Source organism: Beta vulgaris, chromosome 6 (assembly GCF_026745355.1).
Source record: "Beta vulgaris subsp. vulgaris cultivar EL10 chromosome 6, EL10.2, whole genome shotgun sequence".
Taxonomy (NCBI): domain Eukaryota; kingdom Viridiplantae; phylum Streptophyta; class Magnoliopsida; order Caryophyllales; family Amaranthaceae; genus Beta; species Beta vulgaris.
The window spans coordinates 24,128,277-24,144,570 of NC_079207.1; the positions used below are offsets into that span (position 1 = coordinate 24,128,277).

General features: G+C 36.1%; 1 protein-coding gene across 2 annotated transcripts in view; it reads right to left on the reverse strand.

The window, feature by feature from the left end:
• LOC104896303 (tubulin-folding cofactor E) overlaps positions 1–14,528 on the reverse strand; it is a 15,277-nt gene extending 749 nt beyond the window's left edge. Inside the window, exons 1-15 of one of the 2 annotated variants that reach the window (XM_010683034.4) lie at positions 14,144–14,528; positions 13,421–13,591; positions 10,687–10,733; positions 9,159–9,305; positions 8,918–8,992; positions 6,886–6,992; positions 6,575–6,693; positions 6,416–6,477; positions 5,534–5,641; positions 5,428–5,462; positions 2,766–2,831; positions 1,234–1,325; positions 1,067–1,143; positions 770–847; positions 225–376 (exon numbers count right to left, since the gene is read on the reverse strand). In XM_010683034.4, coding sequence (XP_010681336.2) covers positions 278–376; positions 770–847; positions 1,067–1,143; positions 1,234–1,325; positions 2,766–2,831; positions 5,428–5,462; positions 5,534–5,641; positions 6,416–6,477; positions 6,575–6,693; positions 6,886–6,992; positions 8,918–8,992; positions 9,159–9,305; positions 10,687–10,733; positions 13,421–13,591; positions 14,144–14,444 — 1,584 coding nt within the window. In that variant the 5' untranslated portion in view covers positions 14,445–14,528 and the 3' untranslated portion in view covers positions 225–277. The remainder of the gene's footprint in view (positions 1–224; positions 377–769; positions 848–1,066; positions 1,144–1,233; positions 1,326–2,765; positions 2,832–5,427; positions 5,463–5,533; positions 5,642–6,415; positions 6,478–6,574; positions 6,694–6,885; positions 6,993–8,917; positions 8,993–9,158; positions 9,306–10,686; positions 10,734–13,420; positions 13,592–14,143) is intronic. The other variant, XM_010683033.4, reaches the window with a different exon arrangement.
• Between the last annotated feature and the right edge of the window lie 1,766 nt (positions 14,529–16,294).

A 16,294-nucleotide genomic window follows, 5' to 3' on the forward strand; every position in this document is an offset into this window, starting at 1 on the left:
CTAAACCGAGCTTACTAAACCTAATTTGACTTGATCAGCCCAATTTTCACCTTCTTATTGCAGACCTTATTAGACCTGATCATTCTTTATTAGACAGGATCTACTCTTAAGCTTCTTCTTTTTTTTTTTTTGACAAGAGAACCTTAATTTTTTTAAGGTGAAGGGAACGCACCCTTGTGAACAATAAGCTAAGAGCAAAAAAAATCACAAGTTTACATTCTTACCTGTATGAAACAACTTCTGCACCGCGGTTTCTGGTCAAATTTAGTTACAAATGCTATGTCGCTTCATCAACAAGAATTGTTGATTCATTTCCAACTCCAACATCCAGCAAAGATTCCATTTCATTGTCAAGAAGTAATGGTAATGGAGAACCCTGCAAGGGAAAAAGTATGTGTTCAGCAAGTGCAAATTTTCAGAGACGAACAGTCTGGCAATTCTGAACAAACACAAGATGGTGGATAAAACATATGCAGCTATCTGCTGCGTTAGTAGAAAGGGGACTTGTAAAATGATTTGACCACTAAAATTGCATTGCTACTTGGGATAGCTAAGCTACTTCATTAAATTTTCTTAGACAGGTTATCTTCAAACTGCAGCAGATTACATTGGTCAACAAAAATATATAGAACGAACCAAAGCGTCACTTACTGTCGGAATTATGTCAAATAGATCAACTTTAATTATTAAATTTAACAAAAAACATTGTTAAGAAATGCACAAAACTAGTAAGGTGAAAGCTTATTGAGCATGAAGGTCATTTTAGCACCTCATCTTGTAGAAACAGTTTTAGTTTGATGGACTTCAGTTTGAAGAATGTCTCACAAAGAATCTTCAGCTTGCCAACCTTGCAAGAGCCACAAGAATAACAAGTTATGTCAGCCAGCAGATCTACCCATAAAATGAAACAAGGCAAAGAGCCTTCAAGATATACTCTATCTAAAGCAACGATAATCCAAATGGATCCTGTATTCAACTCCCATTGAATATTAGCTGTAGGGGCGGGCCGGGGGGGGGGGGGGCGGGCGCATGTCCATCAAAAGACAATGTAGGTGAAATAGATTACAGTTGTTGTAGAAGGCAACTTCTTAGTCAATGGTGGCTTCTCCCCCATTGATGCCCCGACACACTTCAGTGTGATGGCTGCCAAGTAAAATGTATATCAGTGACAAGTAATAGATCAAAATGTTTGGGTACTCCAAAATAACAGATCATAAACTTTCAAATACATACTAAGAAGCCCAGAGCTCAATTTTTGAGGGCCCGTCGCTCCATTAGATGGCCTCTCATCTTCTAAACCATGCAGACTCTTGAGCTCATTAAAGCTGTGATATGACATATAAATGATTAGCCATGATCAAAGATCTAGAACTATCAGTTTCGAGCTATACTCTAAAAAAAGTAGCATCTTTCACAAAACTTGCTGTGTTCTGCATATATCATTTCTTTAAGCAGAGATGGTAAAATAGAGACCAGGATCATCAATAAAAACCACAAGTCAATCAACAATCATCAAAAAAAATAAAGAGTGAACTAGATCCAATGTATAGTCTATACTACAATAGGAACAGGTCTGCCTAAGTAAACATATACTTCCACCATTCCCAAAAAGAATGCAATACATGCATATTTAAGGTCAATTCTCGATAATTCTCGATATGACAGCCTAACAAGCGTGAAAACTTTCAGTGCACGCTTTATTCTATTTGTTATCATATTTGAAGGGTCGACGTGGCTGAAAGAAGCGGAGAGGAAGGATACAAAATGAAATACTAGATTAAAGTACCTCTCAGAAACAGTAGACAAGTGGAACTTTCTTAGATGAAAGGAGTGAAGAAAGTAGTGAACCTCCAAATCTTGGAAGGCATAATTTAGCAGATTATGGAAGCCAACTCATTATATCAAAAACCGAAAAGATTCCTTATCCAAGCTTACATGCCACTGCTGCTGTTACTTACGAAAAAAGTCCATTAGTAGCAGCAGAGGGAGGGGGGGGGGGGGGGGAGGACTGCAAGGACCTCCGTTTATATCATTAAATAGCTGACCATGATTTAACAATTGCTCATCTAAATCTGTTAATCACCTCCTACTTTGTCTTGGGCTCTCTCTAAGGTACTTACCTTATACTTGGGTTAAGTTGGATTCAGCCCCACCACACCAAAGACATGCTTGTACCATGGAAAAGATGATGGATCAATAAAACTTGGTTTAGTGGTGTACCCAAAAAAACTAAAATAATGAATTAAGTGTTTAAAACAAACATTCATCGTCACATGAATTAATACCTACTATTTGAGGATGTGGTAGAATATATGGAATGACACTTACAACTCTTGATAATGTGTATTACAAGACACTAATCTCATGTCCCTCCGTTCATGTTTGTTCTTCCTATTTAGAATCTTTTCAGGGGAGGAAAAAGTCAAAGTAGTAAGAACAAATGCGAATGGAGAGATTATGATGAAAAGTGGTTTATGAACCATTCCACTATTCTATTAAATTTCTAATAAGATACCAATCATAAGATACAAATATGATTAATAAACATGTTCATTAGGAGGTATCCCTGTAATACAACATGACCTATGCATTAATAAACATATTGGATGTATTATAATCAATAAATATGTTAATTAGGACCCAGTGCTTGTACTATCCTCGGACTTATCAGTTTCAAATATTTGTTGTAACAAATTGGAGCAGCTAAAATATATACTATCAGAAGCTTCAAATTCAGGCATCCACTTTACAAAAATAAAACTTACCGGGGATGGCAACGCTTAATCTCCTCTTGATTGTCATGCAGCTTTGACATAACTAAACGAACATACCTGCAAAAATGATTATTACTCTCATACATCAGCAGTGAAGGTCATTAAATGTGCAGAAAAATTTTGTCAGCTAAAATCTACTCTTAAAACTTTGCGATTTTGTTTGAAATTATACTATCTGGAAGCATGACATTTGCTTTCAAAATCCATATTTTGTTGATCTAAGCTTTCCAGTAAGGCAGTAATCATTTTCATCCACAAGACTGAAAAAATCACATAATAAAAATTTCAATATTCTTCCATAGCTTCATAGAGCATCAAAACTCAAATGCAATTCGTCCACAGTGCCTCATGAGAATGATAGTTCAATTCATCTAACTCTAGAAAACAAGTTCCAGTTTCAAGCTGCGGCAAATACTCTACAGCTGATAGTGCAACCTCAAATTAATTTATTACAACAGACAGCCCAAAGCACCCCACAAAAGCCAGCACATTTTGTTCCCTAGTTGGGGCATAACTATTTAATATGCTAAGAGCCAAGAGGCGCAACCTAAAGGGGACACATGAGTTGACTTGAGGCTCTTTCATCGGCCTCCCTTCTGAGCCCAGTAGCCATTAATCTTGTACATCATTCTTCAACATACCTCTGCTTTACAAACTACAATCTTTTGACATATAACATTCAATGACCCAATGAATTTCCTTAAAGAAAGAGAGAGCTCTAACTTGTCAGCCTCCCATCATGATCATGAATATACGCGAACAGCTTGGCTAAAGGGATTTTTCCAAGAAACCTAAAAATCTTTGCATAGAACTCCCAGCTTGGCTGAACATATTAGAGGTTTGTTCAACTTACAGCTCCCCCGATCAGAAGATGTCGTAAGGAAATTGTTAGGTACTTTTACTCGGTACTTTTGAAACCATCTACAGATCCCTTCACATGCATGTTATGTTATGGGCTTAAAGAACGTAAGGCCTGGTGGATCAAGATGGGTCTTTGTAACTTGACATTCTCTCATGCCTGTATCAAAGCCAGAAGATCACACTAATATTTCTGGCTTTCAGTAAGCTGCTAGTTCATTAATAACAGAGGAGTCTCCCCTCAGAATTAAGATAAGATCCTACATCATCTTTTTGGGAAAATGCTGCATTACTTTGCGATGAGCTCTTGGACTGACAGCTAGAAAAATAATATTTGCTTTTGAGCAAAAACATGTGCTATGCTACGTATTCACTATGAAAAAGATGCAAGTTTTCTTTAAAGCAAGGGAGAGACTAAAGCACCTGAACCAGATGGGTCGGAGGGGTTGTTTGGATCCTTTTCTTTTTGCTTCTTAGACACGTGGTAAGGAAATCAAATAAGAAAAACACGAAGAGGCTGTCAACCATATACAAAACAAGAGAAGTGAAAAATATACATAAATTTCCAGGACAGATGCTACTTGACTCCGCCTATACAAAAGCCTCAATAAAAGGAGCTTGAAACCTTGACGAGGGGAGGCTATACCCTCAAAATTCCTCATCTTTCTTTCCAAGTGCATCACCCATATTACCAACAGAACCATCTTTTCAGCAAGCCAACCTTTCATTCATCCCTCATTTTCAACATAAGATTGGACTCAGTCCATCCACAACAAGGCTAATGATAAGTGTCAAGGAAAAATAACATAACAGATTTCCTCCTTAAGACACGAACTACAACGACTTGCAACGGAGATTTTCTTGAGGACATCCTCAGTTGGGAGTTTTCATTATTATATGGATCATAATATCCGCAAAGCACTCTTTTACTTCATATCCAAATTCATCCTTCTATAGTCAAGAAAGAAACTTGCAATCACCTGCTGGACCCGATGCACACTTGTCTTTACTCCTTGACACCAATTGATACAATTTCCTTCGCAAATCTATTTTGCTCAAAACCTGCTCCTCTGATAATATTCCTAAATATATCCCAATACTGGTCTACCTGAAATCTGCATCCATTGGCGTCTTTACTTACAATAACTGTTACATTGAGAGTGGAAGATAAAACAACCTAACCTACTTAAAGACCAGGGAAGAACAAGTTTCTACTGACCCCATTAAACATCTTTGTCACTTCAAACTTTAAGCTAATTGATAATAACATTTTCAATACTCAAGGTTACAGATTGATAATTTACCAAACCATACATTTTCTTTCAACTAGAGTATATTTCCTCCTTTTCTTGATACTTGCAACATACTCCTTTTTGGGTTGTTTCATAATACTTGCAACATTTCTCTTCTTGGCAAATTCTTATACAAAGAAAGCTTTATTTTATCATTTCAGCACATGGGTCATGTTCCACTCTCTCTCCTCTTCCTTGATTTATGTGCACATTACCAATGTTCCAAGCATTATATCTTTCCAACATAGCTGAACATAATGATGATCAAACTTTGATATTCTTCAAAGTATTAGTTACACCCCAGATGAAGCATTACTCTATGTCATTTTGGTCAATCAATGTAACAGAAATATTTAAATCAATTGATTAGCCTGCAAAGATCCATATGCAAATAGAGGAGAAAGCCAAGTAGATAAGAAACCATATCAATGAAAACACGTCTTGATACGAGCAACAGTGATAGTACGCACACCACATAGTGAAAGTAATTAGGAAACATTTACCGGATCTCAGACTCCTTTCTTTCGCGACGACTCACCTGCCATGATTATAATTTGAAATCAGGCTTGAAATAAAATATCTCGTAGATTTGAAAAATGTGAAACTTACCTCACTTCCATTTAGTACTTCAACTTTTGCTAGACGTGCAATCAAACCAAACCTTGGTATTCCACCTTGTCCAGGATCAGCTACGGGATTCTCAGAGAGCCTAACATCCTGCATTAATTCAGATGAAAACAAAGACCTCGTTAGAATTGACAGGAACAGAACAATGTACTTTAAAGGAAAGAATGCAAACAGAAGAATACGGTTACTCTTGAGTCCTAAAAACAGTGATGCTTTCAGGTACATAAAAATTCCTTATAAATTTCAAATTTTACCTTCACTGTTTAATGTCCAACAATCAAAAGCAAATCTGATAAGATTCCAAAGACTTTCAGCATTCCTTAGATTTTGAAATTGATCTTTATATCTTAGTGTATGGTCTTCTTTTTCTCCCCTACTTATCATCTGTTTCTCATGCTTACTCTAGTGTTTCTCACTTTTCCTTTACTATTTCATTTTCCCCACTCTGCATTATTTAGCTCCTTTGTTTACAAAGATAGCCATAGTTAGGGTAGGGATCTTCCATTAGAGAATTCAGGCAAAATAAACATATGGGAAATCTCCAAATGGACGACATGAGCAAGAATCTCAGTACCCTATATCTCTTCCTAACAATAATCAATTACCTTTCACCCAGTATTCTTGTGATCCTTACCCCCACACAAATAAAGTATTCTAGTGATCCACGATTGGTTATGACAATGGATATAGTTGACCGACCGTAAATAATTAAAGATTCAGAATTCAGTCACAATAATAGACATTCTACAAAGACGATAAGATTATTCACATCATTAACCATCAATAGCATGTATCACCATACTTCAGCACCATAAGTTGATCACCATACGCATATAACAAATGGAGAAAGGCACTTGAACATACGGATAGTCTAGGGAAAAAATTTAGTGAATCAATAGACTCCAGATCCGCAATGCTGTTAGCACCTGCAAGAAAAAAAAAATCAGAACAATACTAAAACAACATTGTATAGGCCAATTTATGAGAAATAGGATTAGGCATATATAATATTATATGCATCACCTAAAAAAAGGCAACGCAAATTTTGAAAGGCTTCATTGCTGATGGATGTGTCCATAGAGTCCTTAAATGGGTAAAATACTCTGCTTATACTGTTCTTGCTTAAATGAAGCTGCTCCAAGCTGGAAACAAAATGCATTCACTTCAGTCCTGATTCTCCTGGACATATTGCAGATATGAAGCAAGCTTACCAAAACTACATAAAACCCATCTATTTCTTCTCTTCCCCCACCATTTTCCAACAAGCAAAGAGCATAAGTAGAAATTTAAATAAAAATGTTGTCCACCAATGATTTCATGGAGCACATATTTACCTAGGTAGCTCTGATAGCTTCAAAACCTCACCCCACTCAGATATACAATTTTCTTCTAAATTCAGAATGTGCAAAGAACCAAACCCTTTAGCAGATTCTGAAGTTAGCTGCAAAGAACATAGAAAAATGTAAATTTATACGGAGATAAACTTCAAAAAAATTACCCACATAGCTTAAAGAAAACAAAGAAATAATTAAAAAAAAGTGTGCCCCAAGGTTGAAGCAGTCAAGCCATTAAAGATTGAACAATGCATATTCAAGTGAGATCAATACTGGCAGAAGTACTGTGAATTGTGCTAGTGCACCACATGATGACTAGAAAGAGCCTCCACTTGCTTTCTTTCTTTTTTAGGCAAAAGGCTCCACTTTCTATCCCAAATATGTCCAATGCCAGATTATATAGCACTATAATAGGGTTTCATATCTTTTGAGTTTCGTTTGGGTGGGGAAGGAGGGTAAATAGGCTCCACTTTAGTTCCCTGCTCATTCCCAAAGCAGTTTGGACTGAGAGAAACTGAACTGAACTGAAATTAACTGAAATTAATGAAATCAGCTGAACTGAAATTAACTTAACTGAACTGAGAGAAACTAAATTGCAGAGAGAAACTAAATTGTAAAGAGAAACTGAAATGAAATTAACAGAGCTAAAGTCTGAAAATAAGTCCAAAAGAACAGGGCCTTAATACATGACCCTTTTCTTCAAAGGTAAACACTTCTGATCCAAAGTGAAAGATACAAGAAGAAAACTTGTGCAATGCAAAAAAAATCCACTATATCAACAAAGAGAGATGCAACTCAAAGGTATCTCATCTTTCGCGAAAACAAAAAAGTCCTATTCATAAAGCAGCTTAATGGAACAACAAAAAAGGAATCCACCAACATGAATTTATCTGATAATGTAGACACCTACATGACTACATCTGTCCTTCTAAACTCCCGATGAAGAAGTCAAATAATACCTTCACTTCAAGACTCAACAGCAGGTACTTCAACATAGGAGTCCCACATATAAAATCACTTGAGAGGACCTTTGGTCCAACAACAACATTTTAACAAAGAATCCAATATTATTCAAAAAATCATCTTAAGGCCCATGGCCTAGCTAAGCTTGCTGCCCATTTTTGCTCGTTTTCATGAACGTACTGGCACGAGCTAAATGCTTTTCCCATAAAATTACGAACTCTTGTTGCACAACCCATGTACCTTGTGGCTTGTGAGTATCATAGCCCCTCAAGCATCCCTCTCACAATCCCATCATCTCCACAATCCACACATCAACCATTCATCATCATGAAACCCAAAATCCACACATCAACCGTTCTTCATCATCAAACCCAAAATCCATCAACTTACCCAATCACTGAAAGCTTGCTCAATTCAATGCTGTAAAAACAGAACTTCCAAGAACAAGGCATCTGAATCTGATGCATAGTTAGAAACAAAGGAAGACAGTATGATTCGACAAGCAAACATGACTCATGTGTTTATTTCCGTAATATACTAATCTTTCCTTCCTACTCTCTCCGCTCAAAGTTTCAACTTTTCTGATAAACAAAAAAAATTACTCAACAGCAATTGACGTGGTGCAGAAATGGGAACCAGAAGAAAAAGGAATCCAATCACAGAATTCAACAGAAAGGCAATGTTAGGGAAGGCCACTGCATGAATGTGAGCCCAGAAAGGAGCTAAATACACCACTTGCTCCCACACTACCAACCATGAAAATCCTACCATTCCACTAACACTATCATTGTTAAGATGTCCATGTTCCTTATCCCTTTGTACAGTCAACTTTTGGTTTCCAAGTCCTTCTGGGAAAAAGTTTTTAACTTTGAAGAAGAAACTTCTATACTCATTCCAATAGGTGACGAGAGCATTAGACAAGATAGAGTACTTTATATCCTCATAAGAGATCCTTAGGGCTAGATGGGAAGAATTCGTTTCTAGCCTTCTAGGGCACACGTACATCAACACTAGTTGACATATAAAAGCAAATAAAATAGAGAAAAATACAGAAGCATAAAGTGCATACCGTAATTTCACTAATTGTATTCCCCCTCAGATGTAATTCTTCTAAGGACGGTAACAAGTCTTTCAGCAAGTCAATCTGTGGAAGTAAAATTATTAGTCAGCTTCATGTGCCAGATGCAAAACTGGAGAAGGGAATTGAAACTACAGTTAATAAGTCAAAATATGGGCACCACTCACTTATCAGACTAGTAATAAATGAAAGGTTCTAGATTATGATCCACAGTCTAAGAAAAAGTGCACACCTGTGTCCATTTAATACCAGTATAATTCAGTACCAAAACCCGGATGTTTCTTAGGATTGGTAGGCCAGTCACATCCAGCGACAGCATATTGTTAGACAAATTTATAGCTGAAAGGCCTGCTAGCTCTTGACTGACAGCAGCAACATCCTGAATAATAACATACTAACAGCATTAGTTATGGCACGTCACAAAGCATCAAGCTGAAAAATATCACTTTCAATCACAGTTTTTGATAGTCTTCATGTTTTCACAACATTAAGTCTCCTGCCTGGATCATTAGCCTAAATCAGAAATCCCCCCAAGGAACATACTTAAAACAAATCTGATCTTTGCTAAGATATTTACTGAAGAAATAGAAATTTGCTATAGATATATAACTGAACATGACAGAGAAGTATGTGAACAACAACAGCGCCAAAACCTCAATAATCCCAATAGGATTAGGTCGGGGACGTACATAATACATAAAAGGACATATTTTATAGAACAATAGGAATGCACTTCCCAAAGGCTAGCTCGAGAGGAGGAGAGCCCATTGTCCTATATAAACCACACACCAACCTCCCATACGGTCGATGTGGGATTCTTTCCGTGGGTCAGTCCATAACATTCATCCCCCCATAAGGACCAACATCCTCGTTGGTCACGGCCACTTTGGTCACGGCCACCACTCCGTGGGCCACCACTCCGAGGTGGCTCTGATACCATTTATTATAGAACAATAGGAATGCACTTCCCAAAAGCTAGCTCAAGAGGAGGAAAGCCCATTGTCCTATATAAACCACACACCAACCTCCCATACGGTCGATGTGGGATCCTTTCTCTGGTCAGTCCATAACAGATAGCAACTCCAAATCTAAGATGTAGTGTGTTGTTTATAATGCATCCTAGAGAACAGGAAACTACATTCAATCAATGGAGACTCAGTCGAGCTTAAAAGATGAGCAGCGAAAGATATATATATTGGAGACCCAAGGAATTTTGATAAATTCTTACTGCCTTTTCATAGATGGTTCCTCATTAAGTCATTATACTAACTTTTCGTATCTTTCTTCTCTCTGAATATTATCTTAGTTATGTAGCCCTTCCAGTATCCATAACAACTTAAACTATAGAGAAAGGGCATTATATGTTGCAAGAGTCATAATGTTATCATCCTAAAATTATCAGTGTAGTGTAAGAAATTCAATAGATATAATCCCACCCTGAAGCTCTAAGCAGGAAGGTTTCTCTTGGAAACCTTTTTCCTTTTTTATCTTTTTCATTCAGGGAAATGATGAATGAGGAGCATTTGGTCTTAAATACTATGCGAAGTAGTGTAACTCCAATTTTTCCACAACATAGCCATTAAGGTAGGGAATCGCTGAAAAGAAAGACGATATAAACCACATATCCTACTCCAATACAAACTTGAGGTGTTACAAAGTGCCATCCAATCACCCACTGCTAGTACTTGATGTATCAGTAACTTCAATTCATCGACAGATTTATAGTGATTCATAAGAACTTTAGGTTGTGAAAAACTTACCTTCCAGTTTGAAAGCAGATTTCCAGTTAAATCAAGCTCCTTCAGGTCTGTAAGATAATACAAGTATCAAGTTGAAAAGCAAGCCTCAAATTGCATTCATAATGTCGTATAAATCAACTTAGATTAAATATTATGGATTGAGCTTTCATTAACATAAATTTGAAGCGAGAAAAAACCAACTTTAAGCATCCAAATCATGACAAACTGTACTCAAGGCAATAGAAAATCACGCAGAATTTTAGACACAAGTGTCTTATTCATCTTATTTATACAAATAATACTCATTGCAAGTTTGCAACACACTCTATTATTCCGTCCCAGCGGAATGAAGAAAAATATAAAAGTTCCTGTCTTTGAAGAAGAGCTCAGCAATAATATGCACAAAATTTAAGATGAAGGAGATTGGATTTGAGGCTCTCAAAACCCTATAATCATTGATATAGCACCACATATATTACAATCTATATACTAACAAACAAAATATTGCTAAACATTCTAGAAATATTCCTAAGCTAAACGCTAAAAACAAGTACTTCCTTCGCTCCAAAAAGAATGTTACACCTCCATTTTTTGAGTCAAACTTTACAAACTTTGACCACGAATTCCCACCAGTATATAAATAATAACATGGTCATGTGAGATCTTGTTAATTCATGTCAATGTTTAGTTTCAAAATATAATTTCTCGACAAGTTTTTTTACTACATAACTAAAGATATTTATGGTCAAAATTGTGCACCGGAGACCGTGAAAACTCAAGTATTGCATTCTTTATGGAGTGGAGGAAGTATGAACAAAGTATAAAACAGCAAAGGTATGTCTACGAACTAGTATACATACCCATCTTATGTACATACTTCTACAACCCCACCCCTCTTCAAATTTGGACTTATGAGATGCAAAAGTCCCAACTTGGAAGATATAAACCAATGCTGATCAAATGATGTGCTGAGAGGGATGTGGTCATGATGTCTGAAAGCAGAAGAGAGAAATTCACGTGACCAATGCATATAAAACCATCCCGGATGCAAATATAATGGCAATCCTGCTTTGCGTGTTCATAGAGTACAGCATTTGCTGATATCAACGGCTGCTTTGTTATGACAAAACATGCTCACTGGCTTAGGCACATCACAGCGAAGATCTTCAGAAACACCAGCAAACCATAGCAGTTCACTGCTCAAGAAAGACTTTGCATAGAAGACAACTTTTTCTTAGTTATAGAGAGCCTAATCAGCTGCCAGCTGGGGCAGGAATGAATGGACTTATTGACTGCCTCCACATTGGCTAAAGTGGGGAAAAAATGGTAGGAAATTTTGGAGAAAATGCTTTTTCTGAGAGTGTGGAATATGTGCTTTAGCAGTGGCTTTTGTTATTACTCAATAGACATACTCCTATATTACTGCAGAAGATTTTGAAAGAATCTTCTACTTCTTAGTTTCTCAGGATATCGAAAAAGGCCTGAGAAGACACATACAGTAAAGGACCTACAATGGCAAGCAAAGCCCCTAGTCAGAATTACGATAAGAAATCAAATGATGATCTGTATTTGCAGGATAGAAAAACCGAAGGTCCATCGTTTCCTTTAAAATACTTCACAGCAAAGCTTATTATATGAGGCAATATGAGAATTACTAGCAGGGCTCAAAGGAGGCAAGGCAGAAGAGGATCTAACCACCGCACGTTGAATTTTATATCCCTTTTATACTCAACCATTAGCTCTCACACCCAAATAGTATCCTTAATAGCTACATCTCTCATTAATTTCAGGTCCTGGAGTTTGCAGGCTATCAATCTTAATTTAGTAGTTGTTTGTCCATAATTTGGAGGTGGTCACAAAAACTAAAATGACATTGGTCAATCTGGCAATGGATGGGACAAAAGAATAGATTTGAACCTCCCACTTTCAATTGAAAATTTGGTTATGGAGACAAATATCTCTATTATAAAAAAGAAATAGAAAGAACAAAGAATAACTACGTCAAAGTCTCTATTGTACGGAGATATCAGACATGCTGTTTGAAGAAACAATGTGGATCCTACCATTGAGGAGAGACGATAACCATTTCATCTCCCTTAGGTATGTTTCAAAAGTAGGAAATACACCTTGCCGACTGGCACAGATGTATCCAGTTTGAGTTCATAACAAAAGAGGGAAATGGAGAAAACGCAAACAAGGGAGAGGAGCACAGACCAACAAGGAAGGGGATATATCAAAGACATTTCAGGAACATCTCTAACAGAGGGACAAATACACCCAAAAAAAGAAACCCGAAGGTTATCTTTTTAAGATCTCAGCAACAAGCTAAAGTTGAGTTTACTTCCAGACAAAAGAAATATCTTCCTTTATCAACAGTAGATTTAAGGATCAAACTTCAGAGTGAACAGGTCCCCGGCAAGTTTATACTTACTCCGTTCCTAGATAAGTATTTGACTCTATTTTCGCGCTATTATATAAAGAAAAACATAGTCAAGTGGGATCTTGTTAAATTTGTCTCAATGTATACTTTCAAAATATCAACTTTTTATGATTCATACTTGTGTGCAATTAAAGATATTAATGATAAAAGAAGTGAATTGGGTTAAAGGCGAATGTAACACTTAGTTAGGTACGGAGGAAGTATATATTAGAAAAAGACTGTTTTGAATACTTAAGCTCAAGATTAGCTATTGCGAAAAAGAAAGAGAACGAGAAGGCGCATTAAAAGCAGAAGTAAAAGTAGATGACAACTTACTGGGTACAATTGAACTGATTTCAGATGGAATTCCAGCAGAACTAACCCCGTGATAAGCTATTGAGGCACCAGATAACTCTTCCAAGAAGCTCAGCTTATTTTGAATCTTGTCTTTCCCAACAAGCTGAATAGACACTTTTTTGTTGCTTGCTGAAAGGACATACATTTCATCTGGAACAAACAGGGAAAGAAAGCTGAGTTAACTGAAAAACTACTGAATTCGGGACGGCAAGATACAGCCTGAATCAGTAGATAAAACAACGAGTAAAACGACTCTCGATGATTAAGAGCATGATAGTACATTTGATGAAACTCAAGTCTACTCAACTTGTATGTTTTTTTTATTGACATCAGGCTCAATTTGTATGTTGATGCAAATGGGTCTGCGATTCTCTCTCTCGGTTCCTCAATGTTGATTCAATTTAAATGATGTTCACATTTTCATTATATTTAGAAAGAAACAATCTAAAGGTAGAAAATTTGAAAGATTTGAATGTAAAAGGACACACAAATGTAACTCATATTCAAGTTCAAACATCACTTCAAAGGACAAATAAAAGATCACACCATTCCATCAGTTAAATTTAAGTTCAAATCAACCAATACTCCACAAAATACTAATCAATTAAATTCAATCAAGTCATATAATAATGGGCAAAATAGAAATTCTGGGGTAAAAATAAAGAACACAGCATCAGGGAAATATTGGCATTTTGATTTTACCTTCTTCTTCTTTGGTTGTTTCGCCCCGATATCGAAGCATGAGAGCTTCCAACATTGTAATACCAGAAGACAAATTCTGGGGTCGGACAAAAGAAGCAGATTTCTGCAATGTTGCTTGAAAATATCGAACTCCATTGAAAGAGCCATCATGTTTGCCATCTCCATTATCCCAATCAACACCAACCCAATTCCCAGAATAGCCTTCTACTGATCCCACATACTTCACTGTTCCAATTCTCCGAGTATCTCCCACTGAATGAACTCTTTGCCCTATTTCAAAATTGGGTTTTGATTCACCCATTTTCTTATTCTGCTTGTTTTCTCTTCCGATCACTAATTTCACCGTCTTTTTTCTAAACAACAATCCTTAATGTAATGCTTCTACCATCTACTTCCTCCATTTCTTTTTATATCATTCACTTTTAAAATTACAAACTCTAACATGCTTTTTAAATAAAAAAAAGATAAAGAAAAAGAAAAATGGAGATCCGTGTGATAGGACAAAGATAGAGAAACTTATTTCCCAAAAAATAAAGTGATGTATCTAATTTGAAACACTTCTTTTTAGAAGTGTAGCATCTAAAAAGAAATACAGAAAGTACATGGAGTATCGGAAACGCATTTGGAGGAGGCTAAATTAAAGAAACGATTTCAAACCATTGATTTGTGAATGTTATAGATGATTAGGGATCGGTCCAGGCCCGCAAATTAGATGTTATACATGCTTAAACTAGGTTTATTTAGCTGACTTAAACTTTTAGCACTTACTCATTTAAGTTGACTCAAATGTGTTGCCAAACATAGCCTAAGAGGATTCTGCATATTATCAAAATATAGAAAAATAAAAATGTAATGTATGTGTAAGTTGATTAGGGCAAAACAAAAGAATATAAAAGGGCTTCAATTCACCTTATTTTCAATCCTTATGAGAAAAAAGGTAAGTTCAAATAAGATTTGATAACTTCAATTTAACAAAAATAAAGTCTGACATTCTCACTATATAAGTTCGATTTTGGCATGATACGATTAGTAATGAATTCAGTTAAGTTCAGATAAGCAAAAAAAAAAAGTTAAATCACCACTTCTCAAGTTAGTCTTAATGTGAATAATAGACGATTTTTTCACAGACTTACTCTTAGATTTATCAATTATTTACAATGCATAATTACCTGACAAAAGTACAAATATAAAGATCAGTTTAGAAGCAAAACAAACCTTTTAATAACTCTCTAAAGTAAGAGTTTTGCCAATTTAAAACTGTTCTATACATATTTTTTTCATATCATCAATAAAACTAGTTTTTTGATATATAAAAAAAATAGTACATATAATCAGTAAAGTAGTACTATCTCCGTTTCCTAAAGATCTTCCTTGTTACTGTTACTACTGATACCAATGAGAATTAATTTGTGTGGGGTGTGGGCATGTGGGGTAGGTAAAGTAGGAGAGAGAAAGGGGTTAAGATAAATAAACAAATAATAAGGGGTTAAGATAAATAAACAAATAATAAGGGGTTAAACTAGGAGAGAGAAAGGGAGTAAAATTGAATTGATAATGTAATGGTGGATCATATGATAGGGACATGAGATGGTTAAAAGGGGAAAAAAATTCCAAATAAAGAATAAAGTAAAAGAGGGGAGATCTTTTGGAAACGCACTCAAACGGAAAGAGGGAAGATCTTTAGGAAACGGAGGTAGTATATTAGAACCAAAAACATCATTGCACGTCTGAAATTATATACTTATAATCAAATCATATACTCAGAGTTTATATACTTAAAATTGCTCGCGTCTTTTTAAGTCCGCGTTCAGGATCTGGAGCATTTCCAAAGGTTCCTCCCCTAGGGTAGTTCGGGGATTTTCTAAGGGCTTAAGCACCTTGTCGGTTCTAATCCCCTCTAAGTGCAGAGGTGCCATCTTCTCATGAATTGATGTGGAAATTCTCTGAGTGGTTGGTTGGTATACATGAAATCATGTAGGCAATAGAAATTTTCATGATTTTTTGTTGTTTGGTTGCAAGAAGTGGAGAAAATGGGGGCAATGAAAGTTTTTTGGAAAATTGGAATTCCGACAAAACGTAGGAATTCACCCACTCCACCTGGTTATTCAAAATTTTCACATCAATTCATGAGAAGTGCAAATTCCTTGATAT